Source organism: Rhineura floridana, chromosome 7, assembly GCF_030035675.1.
Source record: "Rhineura floridana isolate rRhiFlo1 chromosome 7, rRhiFlo1.hap2, whole genome shotgun sequence".
NCBI classification, from domain to species: Eukaryota; Metazoa; Chordata; class Lepidosauria; order Squamata; family Rhineuridae; genus Rhineura; species Rhineura floridana.
Window position 1 is genome coordinate 140,000,178 of NC_084486.1, and position 23,589 is coordinate 140,023,766.

General features: G+C 44.0%; 1 protein-coding gene across 4 annotated transcripts in view; it reads right to left on the reverse strand.

The window, feature by feature from the left end:
• Positions 1 to 16,004: 16,004 nt before the first annotated feature.
• PEX5L (peroxisomal biogenesis factor 5 like) overlaps positions 16,005 to 23,589 on the reverse strand; it is a 94,861-nt gene continuing 87,276 nt past the window's right edge. For all 4 annotated transcript variants that reach the window (XM_061634513.1, XM_061634512.1, XM_061634511.1 and 1 more), the window contains 4 exons: positions 21,595 to 21,792; positions 20,273 to 20,438; positions 19,739 to 19,896; positions 16,005 to 16,789 (listed from right to left, as the gene is read on the reverse strand). In XM_061634513.1, the coding sequence (XP_061490497.1) occupies positions 16,585 to 16,789; positions 19,739 to 19,896; positions 20,273 to 20,438; positions 21,595 to 21,792 (727 nt within the window). In that variant the 3' untranslated portion in view covers positions 16,005 to 16,584. The remainder of the gene's footprint in view (positions 16,790 to 19,738; positions 19,897 to 20,272; positions 20,439 to 21,594; positions 21,793 to 23,589) is intronic.

Genomic DNA, 23,589 nt, shown 5'->3' on the forward strand with positions numbered 1-23,589 from the left:
ATTGTAGTTTGAGTGTCTGTGTCTACATACATGCCTACACAGTTCCTTTATGGAAACATCTGAGTTGTGGCTATTTATGCTTAGAGACAGCATTATTTGAAGCAAATATGATGCAGCTCAAGACCTCGTATTCCAGGTTACGTTCTTGAGATCAACAGCCAGCAAAGGCAGAATGAAGCTTTCCAGTACAACAATACTGTGAGTGGTGAATCTGAAGCCTGCATCTTAGGGCCTGTTGTACAACCTCACTTTATTTACAGCACTGCTGCAGGCATATTAGAATGCTGATCTTCTTGCAGCCTAGTCCGGGGCTATCTTCAATTATAGCTTCCCAGTCATAATGAACACATTTATAACTTGCTGGCTGATTTGCTGTTTGCTATTATCTTGGAATGGGTGACTGAAGAGAATGTTTGTCCAATTATGATGATTTCTGCAGAGTCTGGATTTGTCATGTTGTGCTTATTTTATTTGAGTAAGGTCTCTTGTGCCCCCCAAAATGCAGCAAAGTGGCCTTTCCTCCACCTTGTGACCTATAAGGGCTAGTTCAAAACAGGTGAGATCTGCTATGCCAGTGTCCTGTATTTAAGTTGAAATAACAGGAACTCTTGTTCTCCTTGAATCTGGAAACCTGTCAGGTTTCCTAGCAGCAAGCTCCCCTTGTTAAGCACTCTGTCTGTATATAAACTCTTATCTAAAAATAGCAGTGTGTGTGAATATGTATATATGAGAGAGAGAGAAATGAATGTTTGCAGAGCTCAATATCCAGCAAATTAAAAGAACAGCCATTTGATTATGAAGCTCAGGCACTTCTGGCTCTTCTCTGTCAGGCATTTGCTCACTGTTTCTACTTCTGAAGTCCTTTTTAGTGCAAAGCTCCACACGTTCTTGTGTGCATGTGCAGTTTTGCCTATGTGGGGCTTGTGAGCTTGGCGCAGTAAAAAGCAGGGTAGAAAAACTACAAGAACAACATTCAGCGGTTGTCAGTGTTTTTTTTTTTTTTACTGCATTTCCTCCAAATCATCAGCTTCTCCCTCACACAGCCAATGTTTAGGGTCAATTAATAGGCTCAGATATCTTGGTTGTGTCTGAATCTGAGGTGCAGACAAACTTTGGATGCAATCTGCCGAGAATGTCTTCTGTGTGAGCTCTGTAGAAATGAAATGGAGTTTGTACAAGAGTACAGATATGCCCACACGCAATTCCCCATTTGTTTAACAGAGCTTGCAGAGAGGGTATTTTGGTGGACCTAAGGCCTGTGGCCCATCCCCATTTGGCCTATTGGTGTGTAATTACGAAAGCATAATGTCAACAAAAAATAAATAGGAGTGTTAAGTGCATGGCTTGTTGAGGATGAAGGCGAAACCCCTTTAAAAATACTTCCTCTCCATTGGCACTGTAGTTCTGGTGGAAGGGAAGTAGCTTCAGCATGGCGAGCATTGGCTGCTGCTGATGGAGAGCTGAGGGCTGTGGCCTTATATCTAGGATTGCAGTCTAGGAGCTTCCAATTAAGGATAAACATTTGGGGGATGTTAATTCCCTCGGGAAATGCAGAGAATTTGGTGAGTGGCTGTATTATTTGGGGGGGTGTCTATTTTGGGTTTGACACATTTACTCATTATGTGAGATTTGGTCAACATCAACACCATCCATTTAAAGCACAATTATACCACTTTAACAGTCGTAGCTTCCCCCAAAGAATTCTAAGAATTGTAGTTTGTTAAGGATGCTGGGATTTGTAGCTCTGTGAGGGGGTCTCTCAGCATCCTTAACAAACTACAATTCCTAGGATTCTTTGGGGGAAGCCATGACTGTTAAAGAGTGCTTTAAATGTATGGTGTAGATGTGACCTTGGCAGTCCTCTCTACCAAATGGGGTCTCTTCCAGTATTCCTCCTGTGTGCGATTGGCAAAGACACAGTCTTCTTTTTTTACCCCTTTATTGCTTTGTTCAGTTCAATTGCTTCCAAAACCATGGCACAGTCCACTGGGATGTTTCCCTACAAGAGTGGCATTGAAATGAGTGGGAGAAGCGCAAGAGCATTTGTGTAGAAAAAGCTCCAGTGTATCATGCACAGAGCCATACAATAGAAATAAACTCTTTGATTCTGTTCTCCATTAGTTTTGATAAAAAGGCTTCTTCACATTTCAATTTCTTCTACCAAGTTATTTTATTATTTGGAGTAAGAGGACATTATTTTACTTGATTAGAATTCAGTGGACTTCATTTTACGCTTGCAAACTGGGGGGGGGGAATCCAAAATATTATTTTCCATTTTTGTTTTCACCATGTTTATCCCAATGGCTGAAGCCACTTTGGCATCAAAATGTTTTAAAACACGTCAATGGCAAAGGTTCAAAGATAAATCTTTATTGGACATAGGAGCTGGTCTCTTCCCTCCAACTTGTTTCTCGTCAGTGTTAATCATACGGAATCTGTGGGAGTTACTCTTACTTGCCAACTATGTGATGCTCATCAGTGAGACACTGAACCCCATTAACAATGGTTTATTTGGGACCCATGACAGTTCGTTGAAATGATCCAGCAAGTCTATGCATGCATAAAATGTACTTCTCAATGAGTCGTGAGCATCTGTTCTGGAGGGCTGTCCTGTGAGTGGAACCTTTCATTCCCCGTTGCACATCTGGGACTCTCTCTGGAAATTGTCTGTGGATGACCTGCTTTGGGGTAGCTTTTCCGTATTTAATGCAGTGACAAAATTACTGCTCATGCCATGTGTTCCCAAAGTTAACAGTGGTCAGATTCAGCTGCTTTAAAATTCCATGCTGGGAAATGCTGCTCTCAATTTGTGTCTGTCCCTTTTGTCACTCTTCCCTTTTGCTGAGTCAGGAGGAAACAAACCAACAAGTGCTGGTTTAGTGTTACATGTGAACCAGTGCTTGTGGGTTGTTTCTCTCTAAACCAGCCATGTAAAGGAAGCCAAGATTTGTTTTTGGCTTCTTCTCGGGTTTATTTGGAGATAATCAAAACAGGGACTGGGCTGGTTTGCATGTAAAGTACTGTGGTTTGTTTCCTCCTGGTTTGGCTATTATGTGTGAATGGGGCTAAAGTGGCCCCATGGAGAAAGCTGCACCTGACACTGCATGGCTGCCATTACAGGCACCACTTTGCAGCAGCAGCAGCAACACATGAGTGTGGCATCTGGCATAAGTGCAGTGGCACATGTGTCAATCACTGCTGGGAAGCAGCACTTGAAACTATGGACGTGGAGTATTTGAAAGTATCTGAACCTGCCCATTGTGTTGCAGATTGGTAAGGCAAATTCTAGTATCTTTAAATGTACCTCCAGTTTATACCCTTTGTTTTCCATCCTTGTGACAGTTTTGCTAGTCCCTCCCCCCATTTCTGAGGCATGTAATGACTATGCAAAATTCTGGTGGAACTGGCAGTGCCTTTTAATTTTCATCTCTTTTGCACCCCTTCCCTTCCCTGGTCCTCAGCTTGGATCAGATTACTGTACAAGTCCTGTCCCACCGTTTGAGGTTAGCTACTGTACCCTGAAGTGTTTGCAATTTGGATGACTTCTGCACTGTTCAGAATTGTTTGCTTGAAACATTATTCATCTTTTGAAGAGAATTTGCCTGCTACGAGAAGGGATATGAATGAGACTGTTGCAACTGTTTTAAATTAAAAAAAAAAAGTGCATCTATTAGTTTAGATTGTCTTTTTTATGTATGTGTGGTCACTATATCCAGATGACTTGACATAGTTGTGTCTTCTATCAAATCCAGGCACTATTTGGGGCAGGATTAATATAAGTATAGTTCTCCTCTGGTCCTTAACAATTAACCAAATAAAACAAATTAACTTTGTGTACTGGGGAGGAAACATCCTTCATCTTGTACTCCTGGCAGAAATAAATCCTGTAAATCTCCAACCAGCAAGTAACTTGAAGCCACAGACAAAGTTTATTTTAAAACATATTTAAAAATTGCACAATTTTATAAATACAGGAAAATAAATGCAATTTAATAAGTGGAAAAAAGAATCAAAGGAAGGCATGCTTCCATTACCGTACAAAAATACATTTACTGTGGTGCTCTGCAAATTTTTATCTTACCAGCCTTATTAATTAAATACACTAAATATCCATACAGTTCCAAGTTAAAAGCGTAAGTTACGTTAGAGCGGAGCACGGAAACGTCACTTTGAAGCTTCATTAAACTATAGAACTGTGTTTCTTTAACTATTATATGCCGCTAATAATGCACTAAGTATTTAGAGGATTTTTGTTGTTGTTGTTATTTGGAAACTAACTCTAAACTACTTATTTAGAGATTTTCCCATTCAGGTTTCTTTTGAAAATGAATGTAAACTTTCAAAGATAAGGCTTTATTTGCCTTACAATATATTCCATATTCTAAGGTTCCAATCCTGCAAAGACATGCTAATATTTGTCGTCATGAATTTTAGGCCTATAGAGGTTGCGGAGGTCAGTATTATAATCTAACCATACTTTAAACTTCTTATAATTTGGAATAGAGAAGTTGCCAGCCAAAGTCCTTGATCTGACCGGGGCTGGAGCCAGGCACGAGTGGGCCCTTGGGCACCAGCTTGCAGTGGTCCCATGGCACTGCAGCCCAATCCCTCCATACAGGTGGGGGAAGCCCCCACCACTATCTTGGTTGATGGCAGGTGTATGCGTTCAGTGCACATGTCATGGAAGAGGAAAGTGTGGCATGTGTGCAGACCTATTGAAGCCCGCACTGATTGTATTGGGGTGTGTGTGAAAAAGTAGTTGAAAAAGTAGCCATCGGCTCCCAATCTGGAATGTGTTTGCAGTCCAGACAAGGATCCTGCCTGTTTCATACTGAAAATTTTGCCTCCTTGCTCCCAGAAGTGTGGTTTCCTGCAAATAAATAGCAAGGAAAGGGGATTTGGGGCAGGAAACTGGCAGTACCTTGATCCAGATGGGGAGCATCTTCCAGAGAGGGGCCCAGTGAGTCTTTTTTTAATTGTATAATTACAAATAGGACCTACAACAAAATGTTGCCGTGTGAAATGTTCCTGCGTAGGGTGTGTACAGCCAGCCCATGCTCTTTTCCAGGAGACACCATTCCATTTCTTTCCCTCTTCAATTTTTTCTCCAATAGCCAGTCCAGCATTCTGCAGCCACTGAAAATGCTCAGTCCTCATTGGGCTATATTTTGGGTTCCTCCCCTCCCCCTTTCCCCCTCAATATTGTTGTACTTCCACAAGTCTTGGTTACCCCAACCCTTTTGATACCTCCCTCTTTTATGCCACTTTGGTCATATAAAGATCCACACTTGGAGAAGGGGTTTGCTATTAGGATACAGGATTGCATGAGAAATAAGATCATTTGGTCAGTGACTTTCACAGCTCCACCCCTCCCAAAATGTGGAACAGTTCTTCCAAGTAATTTGTAAATCTTTGCAGGATTGGTGCCTCTACAAAATAAATTCTCCATCAAGATGTAAATGAGCTGCAGATTGTAAGGTTGTCCTCTTATTAGCGGTACTTGAGCTTTAAATTAAAAAGCCCCAAACTTGGTGCAAGATACAGCTTCAGATTTTCAGTATTGTGTGGCAGAGACAGCACAAGATTCTGTTCAAAACTATATATGCTCTTATGTTTCATCTATATACTTGATATATAAAATATATATATTTATAAACATTTCCCCTAAATTTACAGTTGATAAATAGTACAGATATTTATTTTAAAAAGCTGCTAACATAAAGTGAAGTATTTTCAGTTAACCCATGATGCACATAGAGAAAATTATGCAAACAGAGGAAGAGGAAGCATATTAAGGCCAAGGTCTTTCAAATGTATCTGAGCCACGGATTTGTGTTTTGCAGACCTGGGACTTGAGGGTTCATTCACACGTACGTGTACATCACTCGGTTACCGCACCAGGCCATGACTTGCAGCTGAACGTGTCAATGGAGGGTGGGAAGAAAACATTTTGTCTGTGAAGATGCTAAAGCTCTGTTGGAGCTGTGATAGCTGCTTCCCATACAATTCCGGATGCTGCAGCAATGAATGAACGTGCACGTGCTTTTACTTACTATTTTTCTCCTGCAGGAGGGGGAGGAGAATATTAATAGGAAAAGCCCTATGACCTCAACCCTCACCTCTCTGTGGTACACGAGCACTCTCTCTGTGCTTAAATGACTTTGTGGCAGCCATTGACACAGAGTTACATATCCTTCGGCGTATCCTTTGGTAAAAGCCCAACCATTGCACAGGGGTGTGATTCAGGTGGAGAGGGGAGCAGTTGTAGTGTGCTAGGAGGCAAGAGTTAATCCTCTCCCCAGCTGCCACCCTGGAAAATCCCACCTGGGTACACCAGTTGGGCTTAGAAAAAACAGTCCCATTTGCCTGAAGGGGGTGCTTGGTTTGTAAATCTTAACTGCCAGGTGAGCACAGCCTGAGGAGAGGAAGTTGCAGGCCAGATCCAAAGGCACTCTGGCCCGTACACCAGGGCTTCCCCACCCCTTCTCTCTCTCATGCGAAAATAATCCTGGCTCATACATTCTAATATCTTCATATTATCGCCCATGAATGACCCAAATGGAGGTCGGCTATCATTAAAGGTGCTATGGACTTCAAAGAAGCATGGATGCAGGGAGAACGGGACAAACAAGCTAAGTGGAAGGCTCATCAAGCAAATCCTCATCGCAACCATCTTCCATCTGGAAACCTATGTCCTCACTGTGGGAGGCTGTGTGGATCCAGAATTGGCCTCCACAGTCATTTACAGACCCACTGCTAAAGACTTTATCTTGGAAGACAATCTTACTCAGCCACGAGTGATCGCCAATGAAAATGATTATCGCTCTGATTCTCCTATGCTCATCAAAGTAGCTGACAGTTCATTGGTGTTAACTGTTGTTGATTTATGGGCTCCGGAGAAGGCAAGCATGTCTATACACAACTATTTTGAGCTGGATTAGCTGTCATGGTTCATGCACGCACACTCTAAATAATCAGTAAGGGGCCTAGAGCCTTTATTATAGTAAAGAAAAACTTGCAAATCCCACAGTCTTGGAGAAACCTATGGCAGTTAAGTTTATAATGTAAATGTGGTGCAAGCTAACCTCATTCCTGTTTTTGTGGCACTGAACTGATGGATATGGAACCGTGAGGGTCTGCCATATTCTGGGGGATCCTCTTATTATGTTACACTCCTTCCTCTGCCTCTACTCAGATGTAGTTTTAAAACACATGAGTGGTTCGTACGCAGTATGATCGGTATGGTAACTGTATTCTTCGGTCTGTGCAAGCTAAAAGAAACAATACATTTTTCTACATTTGGAAATGTGGCTGCTGTTCCACTGACACCATAGGAGGAAACAGCAACCTTATTTAAAGCTGAGGGAAAAGCTTTCCAAAGGAGCCAAGCAAAAGAGTGCGAGATACACAATGACTTTCACAGAGATTTAGGCTACAGCAGAAACTTTGTGTTTTGCATGCACCAGTTTGGCCCTGGATTATTTGTCTACCCTACTTAACCTAATAGTTAATCTGGCCCCACAATCCAACTGCAAATTAGTTTCCTTTCCCTTCTGCCTGATGGAGCTGTTGTTGGGTATCTCTGGCTTCCAGGGCACATCCTTACTCTGTGAAAAGAGGTAGGTGAACAGGGGCAACATGCAAAGGCCTCAGTTATGAGCTGGATATTACCACATATCCAGCTTTCCATTGTTTTCTGGTCTGGCAACAAGAAATTGCCAACCTGCCTGCTTGCATACCATAAACATCAGTTTGATATGCAGGAATTAAGAGGTGAAGCTAAGGGAAGGGTCCGTAACTCAGTGAACAAACAGAGCTGTGTGTTGGATTCAGCCAAATCCTGAACCGAATCAGGCTGGTTTGCAGGGATCCATGTCTTGCGCAGGTTGGATAGAGATAGTCCCAAACTGCAATGGGTTAGACCACCCAGAGTAATCCAGGGCTGTCGGAGCCAGTTGTCAGGCAGGAAGAAGAAGCAGTGAAAGAAAACGCCCAGGAGAACAGGAGGGGCCTACTAGGCCAGCCACATCTTTCGTGGTGGTGGATGCCTTTGGATGTGGGGTGCAGGATCACCTTTGCAAGTGGCTTTCCCACCCAACCTATCCCTCTCTCCTGACTCTCCTTCCTGCCTGACATCCCTCCCCCTTGAAGGAGCACCCTGCAGGATTGAATCCTTCACCCAATAGCTGATGAGCAGAGGATTTGATCCTGTGGGGTGCAGGGTGCTCCGCTTGCAAAGGACTATTCCACAGAATTGGAAATACATGCGCGCGCACATCATGCTCCTGGTCAGTCAAGGAGGAAGATACAGCATCTTCCCCTGCCCTCCTCCCATCCATATGTTTAATTAGGATTTAAAAAAACACACAACCCTAATTAAACATTAGCCCTGCCCTTGAAGTGATTCCGGCCAGATCCAGGGCAGGTAGTCACCGTGTTGGCCTAGGTTGAGGAGGAGGGCTATCCACATCCCTACAAGTACACAGCAGGCGATCTGTGAGACACTCTCTTCCAGATAGCCACTGCCCAAATCAGTGGGCATGCTGAAGCCCTTTTTAAGTGTTTCCTCCTCCTGTGATCAGGGCTCTAAATCTCACACGGAGCCTGCATGTGGACAGAAGGCTCCCCTCTTCGGATCTCCCATGCACAACCGTGGTGGGGCTTTGTGAGGATGTGATGGTGGGGGCAGGGGCCAATGAGCACAGCCTCACTCTGCCTCCCACAAGGCTCTAGTCATGTGAGGAGAGAACATCTGGAGAGGGTCTTGGCTCATGGACAGATGATCTGGCCTGGTACAAAGCAACTTCCTGTCATGGGCCTTAAACACAGTCATGAGTCTGCAAATCGCTGTCGATTAAGCAGCTGTTAAAGGCCCAACTAAAAAGCTTGCTCAGGCTTCATTAATCCTAGCCTCACCAGGGCTTGCTCTCTCCCCCACCCCCACCCCCCAGCTATTGCTGGCAGTGACTGGTTGTATTCCACTTTCGTTTTCCTTTGTTCCTGGCTGTCTTTTTGGTCTTGGTATTTGTAAAGTCTGTGGTCTTATCTTCTGCCTTGATTTGTGAGCCGTGCAGAAGAGTAGCAATCCTGCAAGAGGTGGAGTGGAGCTGGTCCAAGGCATGTTGCTGCCTGCAAGGAAGAGGTCCCAAATAGCGCCCTCATCCCACTCTGGCAGCAAAAATGTTAATACTAGGCAATTTACCACTGCTTCATACAGCGGTGGGGAACCTCTGGCCAGTGGCCCTAATTAGGCCTGGCAGGCCTCATCATTTGGCCTCTGCCAGACCGGTTTTGCTAAGACCCATCCATCTGTGAAGCAGGCAAAGATGCAGCACAGTAGTGTTGGCAGGGGGCTGTGCAGCCCTGTGGCTTTGCAAGCCCCAATGGTCAGTGGACCAGTGGTGGCTGGGGACCATTGGAACTGGTAGGGCGGAAGGCAGGGAAGCCAGCAGTAGGCGGAGCCAGAGCCAAAGACAGATGGAGCACCAGAGCCAATGACAGGCAGAGCCAACTCATTCTAATGTTGCCCTCATCCTCCTCATTGCTGAGTTTTGCAAGGGCACCACTGAGACTATGGAGGACAGACGGTGGCTGGATTGGCAGTAACTAAGAAGGCAGGCATGTGGGGGCTGGCTGAGGGATGCAGGTTGGAAGGGCAGTGCCCCCTTCGCCCTAATGGACCCGCCTCCTCTTCAGCAGACTGTTGGCCCTTGCAGAGCCTTTGCCTGATAGCATGCCTCCATTTGCAGGCACGGTCTGGATCCTTGGGGGGAGGGGGAGGTAAGAATCCGGTCCAGTGGCTGGACCAAGTTCCCCACCTCCAGTTTTAATGGTTCCCAAACGTTGCTACCCAAGGGGGGGGGAATGACAGGGAAGGCTGTAGGAGTGTTCCTTGTCATCCATGGGGCTATTATACTCCAGCCAAAGTAACATTATTCAATTCCCTCGTTTTTAAGACTTTATATAGCTAACCTGGCATATATTTCAAATCCAGTTATCTAATGAAAGTGAACTTCTGCTTGGCATATTGATTTTGCTCTCTTAATAACTGGTTAACCCATGAATCATGCATAGCACTTAAAAGGTATCTTGCTTTGTTACATGCATTATACCAGTAGTGTGCTTTTTAAAGGTCGGTGTTAAATACAGCTGCATGCAATACGTAGCTACCTGAGGATACGTGTTTCTTCAAAAGAATCTTTATTTTTACAAAACTGCAACTGCTATTAGAAAAGCTTGATAGATAGATATATAGAGAGAGAGATATACATTTATTAACTGAAACATTATATATATGTAATGAAATTATACATATGTAATGTATTTTTTTTCTTAGCCAGCCCTAAAAATAGTCTATTGAATGAAAGAGGCAAAAGCCAATGCTTAGGAAATTGGGGCTTTTTTTTTAAAAATAAACACAGCATTTGAAATCATAGAAAAAGAAGGCTCTGTTGAAATAATGAGGCTCCTTTAAAAAAACAACCTGGTCTGCCAGAATAATGGGAAGCTGCAGATACTGATTCACAAGGGTGGATCTATATGTGACACTTGGCACAGGGGCTGCTAAGTATTCCTTAAAAGTGAAAAGTTCACAAAGCATGACAGTGATGTGTACTGATGCATTCTGGCTCTAGCGGTTCTCTCCCCACCCCACAGCAGGCCAATTACAGCTCAGCCCCCAGGTTGGTTAGTGGAGGTCCTGTTCTCTCTTATCCATCTTGAGTTGGGAGGAGCGCAACAGCTGCTAGAGTCTCCAACCTTTTATTTATAAATAGTTTAGGTCCTTTGGGGCTATGAAGAAACATAGGGTACTGCTTTATAGCAAATCTGACTACTGTTGTCAGTCTAGCCCAATATTGCTTCTTTATTTAATTACTTGGCATTTTTTTACTCTCTTACATCGGTTGCCTGTCTGCAGACTTAATGGTGCAGAGTATCGGAGGGTTCAGTGGGGGAAATCGCATCATGATGCTTGGTCCTCATGCTAACCAGCCTGCGCACAGAGACAGAACCCTCAGTCTGTGTTCTTGTAGATATGGAGTAGAAAGGGAAGCAGCGATGGGCTGTGCTAATGCATCAGTCCGACAGTTTACAGGGACAGCTCAATAAAAGAGCATCTATTTTGCATGCAGAACGTCTCCAGTCTAGTCTCTGACATTTCCAGGTAGGGCTGGGAGTGTCCCCCATCTGAAACCCCCGAGAGCTGCTGCCACTCGGTGTAGACCAGGGGAAGCCAATGTGATGCCCTGTGCATGTACACTACATCTCTGACCATGGCCTTGTTTTTTTACTTCTATTTGCTGGTTGGGGCTGATCAGAGTTGGGGTCCGCAACATTTGGAGGGCACCTCAGTGCTGTAAACAACACTAGCGCTAGATACAAGGCGACGTCCTATGTTACATGAAATATGGGCAAGAATCTCCAGTGTCAGTCGTGCGCACGAGGAGCAGTGGGTGTCTGTGTGCACATGCTTTACATGGGGATGGAAGAAGACCTGCTCTCCATCTTGTCCTCTGCAAGTGCACCGCAATGACACTGTGACATTTAGAGGACAGAAGAGAACTAGCAGCTGTAGTGGTCCTAGTGGAAGGAGCAAAGTCTGCCCTCCCCCAAACTGGCAGTAGATCCCTCCTAGGGACTAAACTATGCACGATGCTTAATCTGTATTTTGCATCTTTTAAAAGCCAACTATCAATAAATGTCCCACAATTTAATCAGGATTATGGTGTGTGGAAGTGAGGGTTAATCCTTTATCATAAAAAAACCCCTCCCCAAAACTGCTGTTCACTCAAGGAGAGAAACCCCCATTGGCACATTCACCCTCTCCCTGACCCTGAGTGAACAGCAGCTTGAGGTGGGGAGCTGTTTTCATCAGGACCGCAAGGGCAGGAAGGAAAGGTTAACCCCCCTCTCGGTACTGTTGGAAATACCACCACCATCTTTGTGTGACTGTAGATGCTACTTGAAATGATGCATCGTTTGACCCAAACTGTTGTCTATTTCAACGGGGCTGGCGTAGGACACCATTCCTACTGGATTGTGCCCACTGGCTTCAAGCACTGCCAACCTCTGCATAGGGGTCTCCTTTCTCTCTCCAATCCAGTGTTCTACACCAAGCTATTCCAAACAGTTTTCAATCTTGCTAATGAACAATGAGTATGTTGACTTTGTGAGCAATAAAAGATGCGACAAAGGTGTTGTTTGCAAGCTATAAAAATAAATGGCTGTTTTCGCCAGATATGCACTGATAGTATTATAGCATCACTGCATGCGGAGAGAGAATAGCAAGATGGATTGGAGCATTTACATCCTAAATTTTATTGCTGGCTTTGTAAAGATCTCAGCTTATTACTACTAAATAGTTGCTTTTTTCAGAATACATTTGCCTTGGCACTCAACTTCTGGGACCTTGTGTGCAGGTCTATGGATGCCTCTTAGCAATGACACTGAGTGGCACCTCCACATTCTGAAGCAGTATACGTTTCGGCTGGGGCCATGCACTGGGGAAGGCTGTCAGCTTCATAACCTGTTTATGACCTTGCCAGGGGCATATAATGAGCTGCTGTTGGAGACAAGAGTGCTGGCCGAGATGATGGAGAATAATTTATATGCCACTTAATGACAAAAATAGACTTGTAAGTGGTGGCTTCTAGATCAGTGAAGGGCAGATTTAGACTTGCAGCACCTTCTTTTTTTACTATGAGATGTACCAGCTGGGGTCAGGAGCAAAAGACATACACTTAAATTTTTTGAACTGAGGAATCTGAGTACCAGAACTAAGCTGAGCTCACAGTTCTTTCATACAAAAATCTGCTCCTGGTACCACCACCACCTTGCTTCATTTCAACAGCATGATTTATTGGAAGTGGAGAGGTCATTTTGTTGTTTCCATTGTTAAACTACTGGGAATCAAAAATCCTTGCCAATCTGCTTAAAACCACCAGTTCAACCAATAAATCTAGATCTACCTTCTGCCCAGCTCTGACCTAGATGAACCTTTGGTTCGATTGAGCAAGGCAATTTTTAAGGTGCCTTAAATTTTAGAGCAGAAGTGGGGAACCTTTGGCCCTCCATATGCTATTAAGAACATAAGAACATAAGAAGAGCCTGCTGGATCAGGCCAGTGGCCCATCTAGTCCAGCATCCTGTTCTCACAGTGGCCAACCAGGTGCCTGGGGGAAGCCCGCAAGCAGGACCCGAGTGCAAGAACACTCTCCCCTCCTGAGGCTTCCGGCAACTGGTTTTCAGAAGCATGCTGCCTCTGACTAGGGTGGCACAGCACAGCCATCATGGCTAGTAGCCATTGATAGCCCTGTCCTCCATGAATTTGTCTAATCTTCTTTTAAAGCCATCCAAGCTGGTGGCCATTACTGCATCTTGTGGGAGCAAATTCCATAGTTTAACTATACGCTGAGTAAAGAAGTACTTCCTTTTGTCTGTCCTGAATCTTCCAACATTCAGCTTCTTTGAATGTCCACGAGTTCTAGTATTATGAGAGAGGGAGAAGAACTTTTCTCTATCCACTTTCTCAATGCCATGCATAATTTTATACACTTCTATCATGTCTCCTCTGACCCGCCTTTTCTCTAAACTAAAAAGCCCCAAATGCTGCAACCTTTCCTCGTAAGGGAGTTGCTCCATCCCCTTGATCATTCTGGTTGCCCTCTTCTGAACCTTTTCCAACTCTATAATATCCTTTTTGAGATGAGGCGACCAGAACTGTACACACTATTCCAAATGCGGCCGCACCATAGATTTATACAACGGCATTATGATATCGGCTGTTTTATTTTCAATACCTTTCCTAATTATCGCTAGCATGGAATTTGCCTTTTTCTCAGCTGCCGCACACTGGGTCGACATTTTCATCATGCTGTCCACTACAACCCCGAGGTCTCTCTCCTGGTCGGTCACCGCCAGTTCAGACCCCATGAGCATATATGTGAAATTAAGATTTTTTGCTCCAATATGCATAATTGTACACTTGTTTATATTGAATTGCATTTGCCATTTTTCCGCCCATTCACTCAGTTTGGAGAGGTCTTTTTGGAGCTCTTCGCAATCCCTTTTTGTTTTAACAGCCCTGAACAATTTAGTGTCGTCAGCAAACTTGGCCACTTCATTGCTCACTCCTAATTCTAGGTCATTAATGAACAAGTTGAAAAGTACAGGTCCCAATACCGATCCTTGAGGGACTCCACTTTCTACAGCCCTCCATTGGGAGAACTGTCCGTTTATTCCTACTCTCTGCTTTCTGCTTCTTAACCAATTCCTTATCCACAAGAGGACCTCTCCTCTTATTCCATGACTGCTAAGCTTCCTCAGAAGTCTATTAAACTATAAGTCCCATCAGCCCCCGCAAGCGTGGCCAGGAATAATGGGAGATGTAGTTCAGCAAGATATAGAGGGCCAAAGGTTTCCCACACATGATTTACAGCTGCAAGGTAATCTTTATGGACACAGTTCTGGGTGATTATTTAAAAGAACATCGTTCTTCACTTTGGCTATGCCAGCACATCAATGTTTAGCATGAGGTTTGAGAATGCACTGTTTGCCAAGCCAATGCAACATAACATTTTACATCAGCACTGATAAGCAAGCACAAGTCAGGCTTCAAGAATGCCAATCAATACCCTGTGTTTAACATTCCTATGTATGAAACGCTGCATACCCTTTTAATATGATTGCTTTTGTTTGCTATTTTTTTAAAAAAAGAAAATTACAAATATTAGTACTTAAAAAAAAATGAAATTATCAATACATCCTGATCCATCTTGGATAGATATGATTCCCCTGTGCATTCACCTGCATCCATAGTACTTAACATTCCATTCAAGTGTCTAGCTTCATCTTAAAAATCCAGCACTTTTTTGTCTTCTGAAATCAATAAGGGGGGGGGGGGTCCTTGAGGCACTTTATTACCATAACACTCAATGGATCAGGAAATTCTCCCATGTGAGTCCCACTGAAATCAAGAGCCCCCTGTGCTCATGTGCAACCCCCATTCATCTAAATGGGGCTTGCTTATTTCCTGATGGCCTTGGCTTCAAGAACTGAATGAAGATTTCAGAGTCTGATCGCATACCCATCAAGGATGAGGGGGATTTTTTCAATCCGGCCTCGAAACTTAGCATCAGCTCAAACATTTTGCTAAAGCAGGATCTGCACACCCATCTGCTCATTTTCTGGCACAGGAGGTACAGAACAGATGCCTGTCCTTTCATCGCTGACATTTGCCTCCTATTAATACCCGTGCAACATCCTCTCAGTTCTCAACTGTAATTTATTACTTCTATTTGCATTTTTAAAAGCTCTGGCTTGTGTCAAGGACTCCTTAGTGGTCCTTTACGGCAAGATGGCTGAATCTGCATAATCATTCACTCTAAAAGTCAAAGTGTAAAAAGTACACCACATTTCTGCTTCACCTCTCGTAAATCGGGGGGGGGCTAGATTAAAGTGCATATGTTCACAGAGCCTACTCATGTTGTGAGCTCTGCTCAAAACAACACTTGGTGGGCACAATGGACATCTGTCCACAGCACTAAGCAGCCAGCTGCTGAAGACCCGTTGTCTTTGCCTTGTAGCCATCATGTCTGCATTCAAGCTAGACACTTGAATGTCCATTGTTTGATGGAGGGGAAGGAAGCATGTGTGGCAGTGACCTAGCAACTGCATAAAACATTCCCTAGCCACTTTGGGTACATCTCAGTAGTGATTTCAAGTACATTCCAGCATTTCTAGGTAACAGCACTGCTTTCCACCACAACATTACCGCGGAATAACTGGAAACAGATGGTGGAAGGCTAAACCTCAGCAACCGGTTCTCTTGGAAAAAAGGGGTTTTGAGAGGCAGGGTATGGATCCAGAAAGGGGTGGAAGTGTACTCAGGTACCCATCCAGAGAGCCCAAACAGTTAGGGCCAGCCCTACTCATGCAAACCGCAACCTCTAGTGCAAATTGCAACTGATGCTTGCACAACATATTTGACCTGCAAATGCGTAGAATTCTTGAATCTCATGAGAGCTCTGCTTTGGAGTGCTTCATGGGATCCAGACACCAGAATTAGAATCCAATTAACATAATTTTATGCCCTAGATGGTTACCAGCTCACTATGTTGATGGGAAAAGCACAGCTACTCTAACATGCACATACTGATGGCCATATATATGGGGAAAGGACCTTGATGAGGAGTGGCAAGCCATCACTCCTCCCCATTGATGCTGTATATCAAGGGCCATGAATCCAATGGACTAGCAGGAGTCCTTAGGAAATGCTACCCCACACCTTTTTGCGTGTGTGCTCGAATGCATATGTAGCATGATACCTAAAACACATTTTCTCTGTACAGGTACATGTCATAAGGAACATTCAGGTGAAATTGTTTTGTCCAACTCCCATCTACGTCATAGTAGCTGTTAACATAAATCCATCATTGGACTTGAACGAGGTGATATTTACAAGGTTTTGTGCTTTTAATTTTCTGGAGATCTGGTGGAATCCCGCAGAACCCTTTCTGCTGAGAAGTGTCCACGTTGTCTTCTGTGGGGAGGGGGGAGGGCTTGGTGCGTGTGTGTGCGTGTGTGTCAGGGTTCAATGTTGAAAGCTTTTAGTAGAACATCCAGATCGCCCACGTTAGCAGCCTGAAAAAGTTCCGGCTGGTCCATCATAGACAAAGCAATCCGGAGAGCTGCCCAGATATTACCTGAAATAGCAGGGTGAGGAACGCGCTGCTGATTCCGGCTCTTTCGTTGCAAATTGAGAGCCGTGAGGAAATTGCTGACTGCCTCTCTGTGATGCAGAAGAGAATGAAATGTGTAAAAACTGGAGTTAAAAAAGTTTGCAAAATCAGAATCTGAAGCAGAATTTTGTAATGAATCATCTTTAGCAATCTCATTGTTCTACATTTCTTTCCAGAATCATCTCAAGTAAGGCAATCTGTTTAAAACGAGATGGGCAACCTGTGGCCTGTCGACCCCAGCCAACGACCAACAGGAATAATGGGGGTTGTAGTCCAAATCTGAAGGGCCACAGATTCTCCATCCCTGATTGGGATTGCCCAACTGCTTACAAATATTAACAGCACCCTCTAAGAAAATACAACCCCACGCATTTTGAGTTAAAGACACCTCTTTTTGTTTTTTTTGCCAAGGGATACTTAGGCTACAATCCTAAACACACTTGCTAGGAAGTAAGTCCTAGTGAACTTGGTAGACAGACAAGAGCTTATGCTGAGGACTGCTCTGCTAAATTATTTCTTATACTGATGACAGAAAAGAGTTTTGGAGAGAATTGAAAGCGGTTTGCGACCTTCTGCTGCCTCTGATGTTCAGAATCATTCTTTTTCTCCTGCTACTGGGGGTGGAGTGGGTGTGTGTGGTGGTTTAGACATTGAACAAATCCATGACGGAGTCATGGGATTGCATGGACTAACTGTGCACTCAGAGCATGTAGGAAGAGGTTCTGTATGTGTACCGATGTATGCATGTATAGCTCCACCACAATAAGGGAAGACCTCCTTGGGAAGCTCAAAGCAAGCCCCATGACAACACATTACTGGGGTGGAAAGATTGTCAATTTTGGTTCTCTCAGTTTCTAATTTTTCCCATCTTAAATTGTTCTCCACATTTCTGCAGCAAATTGGGATTTTAAAAAAAATCCTCATGAAAAATTTCCAGCATTTTAGTGTGAATTTCTCCTAATGAACACATTTTTGCAGGGAGTTTTAACTAATGTACACATATTGCAAGCCATTTCTGCTCATATGCATTTTTGTGTGTTGTTTTTATCCATACTGTCCCCTAATATATGCATTTTTGTAATTGTGTGGTTGGCAAACTGCTTTGCAAAATTTGAATAAGTGCGGATTTTGAAGGATGACTGTGTTTTGGTTCTCATATTGTTTTGGAAAATGCAAATTTGACAAATTTGGCTTGGAATGTGAACTGAATCAAAATTCTTGCCCATCCCTGCATATGACTAGCATAGCTGCAATCGCTATCTGTAACTTTTGGTGTGACTATCACAGGCACTCGGTAGTGGGTGGCTTCCCTATAAAGAAACACCACCACTGTGTTTCTCCTTTTTTTGTCTTTCTTTTCCAAGTGCTGATAATACAGATCTGGCTGCTGGCTAGCCATTGCTTTTGTCCACTACATTGCTTATTAACACCCCAGAACATTTGACAGATGTTTCCTTAATGGCAAACTAATGGTTAGGAAATAGCTGGAGACCTCTGTTGATGGGAGATGCTAAGAGAACTTAGAAGTTTACATACCCTTCACCCAGTTGGGGGGGGAGAGAGAGAGAGAGAGAGAGAGGCATCTGTGACAAGGTTTGGCAATGGCTAAGAAACACAGGAAGCTGCCTTATGCTGACTCAGACCATTGGTCCACCTACCTCAGTATTATGTGCACTAACTGGCAGCAGCTCTCCAGGATTCCAGACAGAAGTCTCTCCCAGCCCTACTTGGAGATGCTGGGGATGAAACCTGGGACATTCTGCATGTACGACAGATGATCTACCACTAAGCTCATGGCCCTTCCCCAAGAAGAGAAAGAATTAGTCACGAGCTGAATGTACCATGTGAGGGCAGGCCTCTTTGCCTGAGGATCTGGTGGGAGGTAGGGGATCTGCTGCCTGGCAGGAGTGCAAACAGCACTTGCTGCAAGTGATGCCTTATTTCAGCCCTCCCCCATCTGGTGCCCTCCAGATGTTTTGAACTCCCATCAGCCCCAACCAGCCGGGATTAATGGGAGCTGTAGTCTAAACATCTTTAGGTTAGGGAAGGCTGCTCTGTTATCTGTTATCTAATAAAGAGCCCCTCTGTACATGAGCCAAGATGCCCATGGAAATCTGCTAGAGAAGCTCTACTTTGAATCCCATATGATAACGTTGTAGGAGAGAACCTCTGGAACCAGGTGCATGGCAAGCATCTTTTCAAGTATTCAGAAAACGGTTAAAGCCTTCCTCTTTTTCAAGAAAGGAATCTTTATCCTGGAAACTAGAAAATGGCCATCAGCATGGTAGGCAGGGTTACGGTGAGGGACGTGGAATCTGTGGCCCTCTAGATGTTGTTAGACTGCAAGTCCCATGGTTCTTGACCACTGACCATCCTGGCTGGGGCTGGGTGGGAAATGGAGTCCAACAACATCTGGAAGGCCACAGGTTTTCCACCTCTGGTGTAGCTGGAAGGAAAACAACAATGTTGCCCAAGTGGCAAACACTAACTGAGACGATAAGGGGGGGGTTACACCATTTGGGTGGGGCCAAGTTTGTTCCTTGCTTCTGGTGACTTAGGCTGCAATCACAGCATACATTTAAAGTGCTATTATTCCAGTTTAAACAGTGATGTCTTTCCCCAAAGAATACTGGGAACCCTAGTTTGTTAAGGGTGCTAAGAGTTGTCAGGGGACCCCCTTTCCCCTCCCAGAGCTACAATTCCCAGAGCTCCATGAAAAAAGGGATTGATTGTTTAACCACTCTAGGAATTGTAGCACTGTGAGGGTCTCTCATCACCCGTATCAAATTACACTTCCCAGGGTTCCTTGAGGGAAGCTGCAACTGTAGCACTTTAAATGTATGATGTGAATTTTGCCCTACTGACCCCAGCCATTGGAAATCATTCTTCCTATTTGCTTGGCCCCCTTCTGGATTCTGTCTCTTGTTCACGCTACACTACAGCAGCATTATGGGAAGAACTGACTGCTCTATGTAAAGAGTGGCTGAATTATTGCTCACCTGTACGCTCCTAGGTTGATGCAGCTTATTCCTAAATTGTACCTGGACCGGATGAAGCCAGGCTGGATTTCCAGTGCCCTCGTATAAGCTTCCACAGCTTCCTCACTTCGATCTCCGTTTGCTAAGGTTGCACCTAGACGGTTCCACAATGAATAATCCTGACAACACAATGACAGTTTTCTTGTATTGATACAATCCTTGTACAGACATCTTTCTACTTTTGTTGCCTGCAGTATCAGATTAATGACCGGTGGAGAAAAAAATGTAATTGTCTTCTTCATTAACCGGCATAGAACATGAGAACATGTCTCGGAGCTATGGATCCCTTCCTCTAAAATGACAGGCAGGCCAGAAATAGGACAGGAATAAAACTTCTTGAAAACAGAACTCTCCTTGCAATTAGCATTTCTGTTTCAGGCATCAGAGTATTAATGGCTGAAGTGACAGCTTGTTGATGCAGCCCAGCTTTACAAGAAAGGACAGCAGACAGGTGAGAGTGTAAAAAGGCTGTGACGTAAAAGTGTAAAAACTTACCTCAGGCCGAACTGTGAGGGCAGCACTAAATGCGTCTATCGCTCTGTTAAATTCACCGCTCAGGTGGAAGAGCACCCCAAGTCCTGTTTGTAAGTCCGGGTCTATCATCTCCCCATTCTGATGGGCTCCCTCCAGATACAGCTCCTTCACCTCTTCCAGCAATGAACTGGAAGAAGAGCAGAATGGCAAGACAGGAAGAACATTTTAAGACTGGTGGAGGGGGTCCGAAACAGCCACCTCAGCCCTCAAAACATATAGTACATTTTTCTGTCCTGGAGGCAGGGAGGGAACTCTGCCAAAACAGGTTCTACAGGCTTTTGATATTTCAGACTGAACCAGGGAGATGCTGGCTTTGGTGGGCACCTATTGGCTAGCATCTATGCCATCGCCCCTCCTACCCCACTGTGTGAAACAGTTTTGCAGCTATTGTTGTGCTGGTGTCTGTGTGTAAAACAAAGGACGAGCACATTATTTGCATACATACCCCTTAAAATAAATCCCAGAGATGTAGCCCATCTGACATAGAAGGGGAGAGGTAAGACTGAGGGCTAATCTAGCATTCAAACTGCAGGCATGTACATGTGCAAGACAAGTTTTAAAGCCCAGTTCACACTGCAGGGGAAGTACCTACTGTAGGAGCAGCCAGCATCTGGATGTTGTTGGACTAGAATTCCCATCAGTCCTAGCTAGTATGGGCAATGGTCAGGGATGAATGGAGTTGGAGTTTAACATCTGGAGGGTAGCACATTGGCTCCCCTGAGCTACTGTGACTACTTTTTTAAAAAACCTCCATATTTCTCTTTCCCCAAAGACTGCAGCTTCTTGCCCTCTGTCCTTCAGGCTCCTGCAGATCCAACATGGGAGGAAAGACCTGGGAGCCCATTCTAGCACATGAGCTACCAAAGGTAGCTGTGCTATGCCATTGGCGAGGTGCAAAGGGCAGGCTCCATGGTGCCCCTTGCGCACTGGGACTTTTCAGGACTCCCTCACAGTAGCCCTTTGTGTCCTCACAAAAGGTCAGTAGACCCTCTGGGTGGCATCTGACATGGTACAAACTGCAGTCGGAAGAGAAAACTAGCAATGTCCCTATGCAGATGTGGCAGAACTTCTCCTCAAGGTACTCTACATCCTGCTAGATACCTTCAAAGTCCATCAGAATTAGAAACTGCACTATTGCAAACCTTTATCCCTCCCTGCAACACCATACAGAACCAGAAGTTTTCATTCTTCAAAGAGCCAATGATTGTGTTGTACATCCGGATGGCTGCTATCTTATCATCCCAAATCTTACTCATAACCCCAGTTATCAGGCTTCCTCTTACCTTTCGTCTGCTGTCTTGGACATTCTCCTGGTAAGTGCCGGGGATCCTTTTTTACTTCTTACAATGTACTTGTACTTAGGATTCTGCTTGATCCAGTTTCTTAGCGCTTCGTAAGCCTCCTGCTGATGCCCAGTGTTTGTGAAGCTCACAGCCAAGGCCATTAAGGCTTTCAAGTTGTTTGGCTGAAGCTCTAAGCACCTGAACAGAATAGTGGAAACCCTTATTAGGTAGATCCCTCTCATTGTGCTGGTGTAAAGCTGGTTAATTTGAATGCAACATGTTCAGTCTTAAGCTGAGCCCATAAAGGGCTTTGTTTAAAAAAAATAGACTTTAATTATTATAAGTAACAATGGACTTTGGCTGGCACAATAAATTTATTTTATACATAATGCTAACAAAAAATAGTATTTGCATTTGCAAGCAATTTCTTGTAACAGAATGCATTTTTATACCTTATATTCCCTAATATGGTCATTTCTGCATGTGCTTTTGACTAAAAATGTGCATTTTTGTATGCATTCTCTGGCTGGATAATTGCATTGCAAAATTTGGAGATATGCAAATTTTGAAGGAGAGCTGTGTTTCGGTTCACATATTATTTTAGGAAGTGCGAATTTGGTAGGTTTGCACAAAAATACGAACTAATTTCTCACCCATCCCTACTCAGTATACCCAGGGTTCCTCTCGGCCAGTGATTCTCAAATGGTGTGCCCAGGCACACTGGTGCACCCTAAGAGGTGGCTAGGTGTGCCTCAAATATTATAAAAGTATATTTTAAAAATGAGAAGAAACCCATTTGTCTAGGGTAAGTAATAGTTTTCTATAGTTTATTTTTATTCATAGTTTAAAATATATTAATATATTTTTAATATTGTACACGAAGTGCGCCAGAAAATTTTTGTATGTTTTACAGTGCGCCGCAAACCAAAAAAGTTTGAGAACCGCTGCTCTAGGCACTCCTTTCCAGACCCTTGCCTCTGCAAGTGGAGGTCAGGGCAAGTGTAGAGCCACTAGGACATGGTGATGTTGGGTGCAGCGACAGAGTGCATGGTCTCCCTACTCCATGTTTACTGTATGCATGGCAGGAACTTGTGAAAGGGCTACAATAATTGAACTATCCTTAGGTAAACGGCTTGCATAATAACACAGCTAATATCATTAGGTTTGGAGACCATATACGCCATGCAAAGAGAAACTGAGTATGACACAGCTAACTTCCAGGCACGCACGGAGAATGATAACTAGCCTTTTGGAAGTAAGCATAACATGATTGTTATCTGCCTAGTGCTGGAATGGGGGCTGCAGCAGCACCAAGGATCAGCATACACTTAACATGCGGCTGTCGCATTGAGTTCAGCTCAATTAAGGAGCACTTCTAATAAAGAGATAAACCTTCAGAAAGTGTGCAAGTGCCAAGAATACCAAACCGTTCTCCTGTTTGCAGAGTTTGCTCAATGACATCGGCTTTCTCCCATGTTTCCACTTGCTTTATTCAATAACACACTAGATTAAGTTTTGCAGATCATTTTAGGGATAAGTAAGACTTAGGGCTATGCGAGCTTTAAAAAATTATTCTAGTTTCCACACCGAGGTGGCTCAAATTCTGCCCACACCGGTGACACGTTAAAGCAAACTTGTATATACTTTGCATAATTTATTCTGCTTCAGTGGGGAGGGGAAGGGGCAAAGAGCTATGCACAGCACCCAAACAGTGCTCCCTGACTAATGGAAATCCTACTGTCCTGATCCACCACTCAGCTTCTGAGATTTCAGCAGGCATTGTTGTCAGGCTTAAAAGTGTATCTTCCTAGCCCTAAGGGCTAGAAACGTAACTTCTCAATTTAAAAAAGGAGATTCTCACGATCCAGAATTCTGCGCCCAAAAGCAAATGCTTCACTTGCATGAAATTACATATGCAGCCCTGATCATACTCAACTCATTAGCGGGATGCATCACAGAGATACAACTACACTATTTCTATTAAATTCACCAATG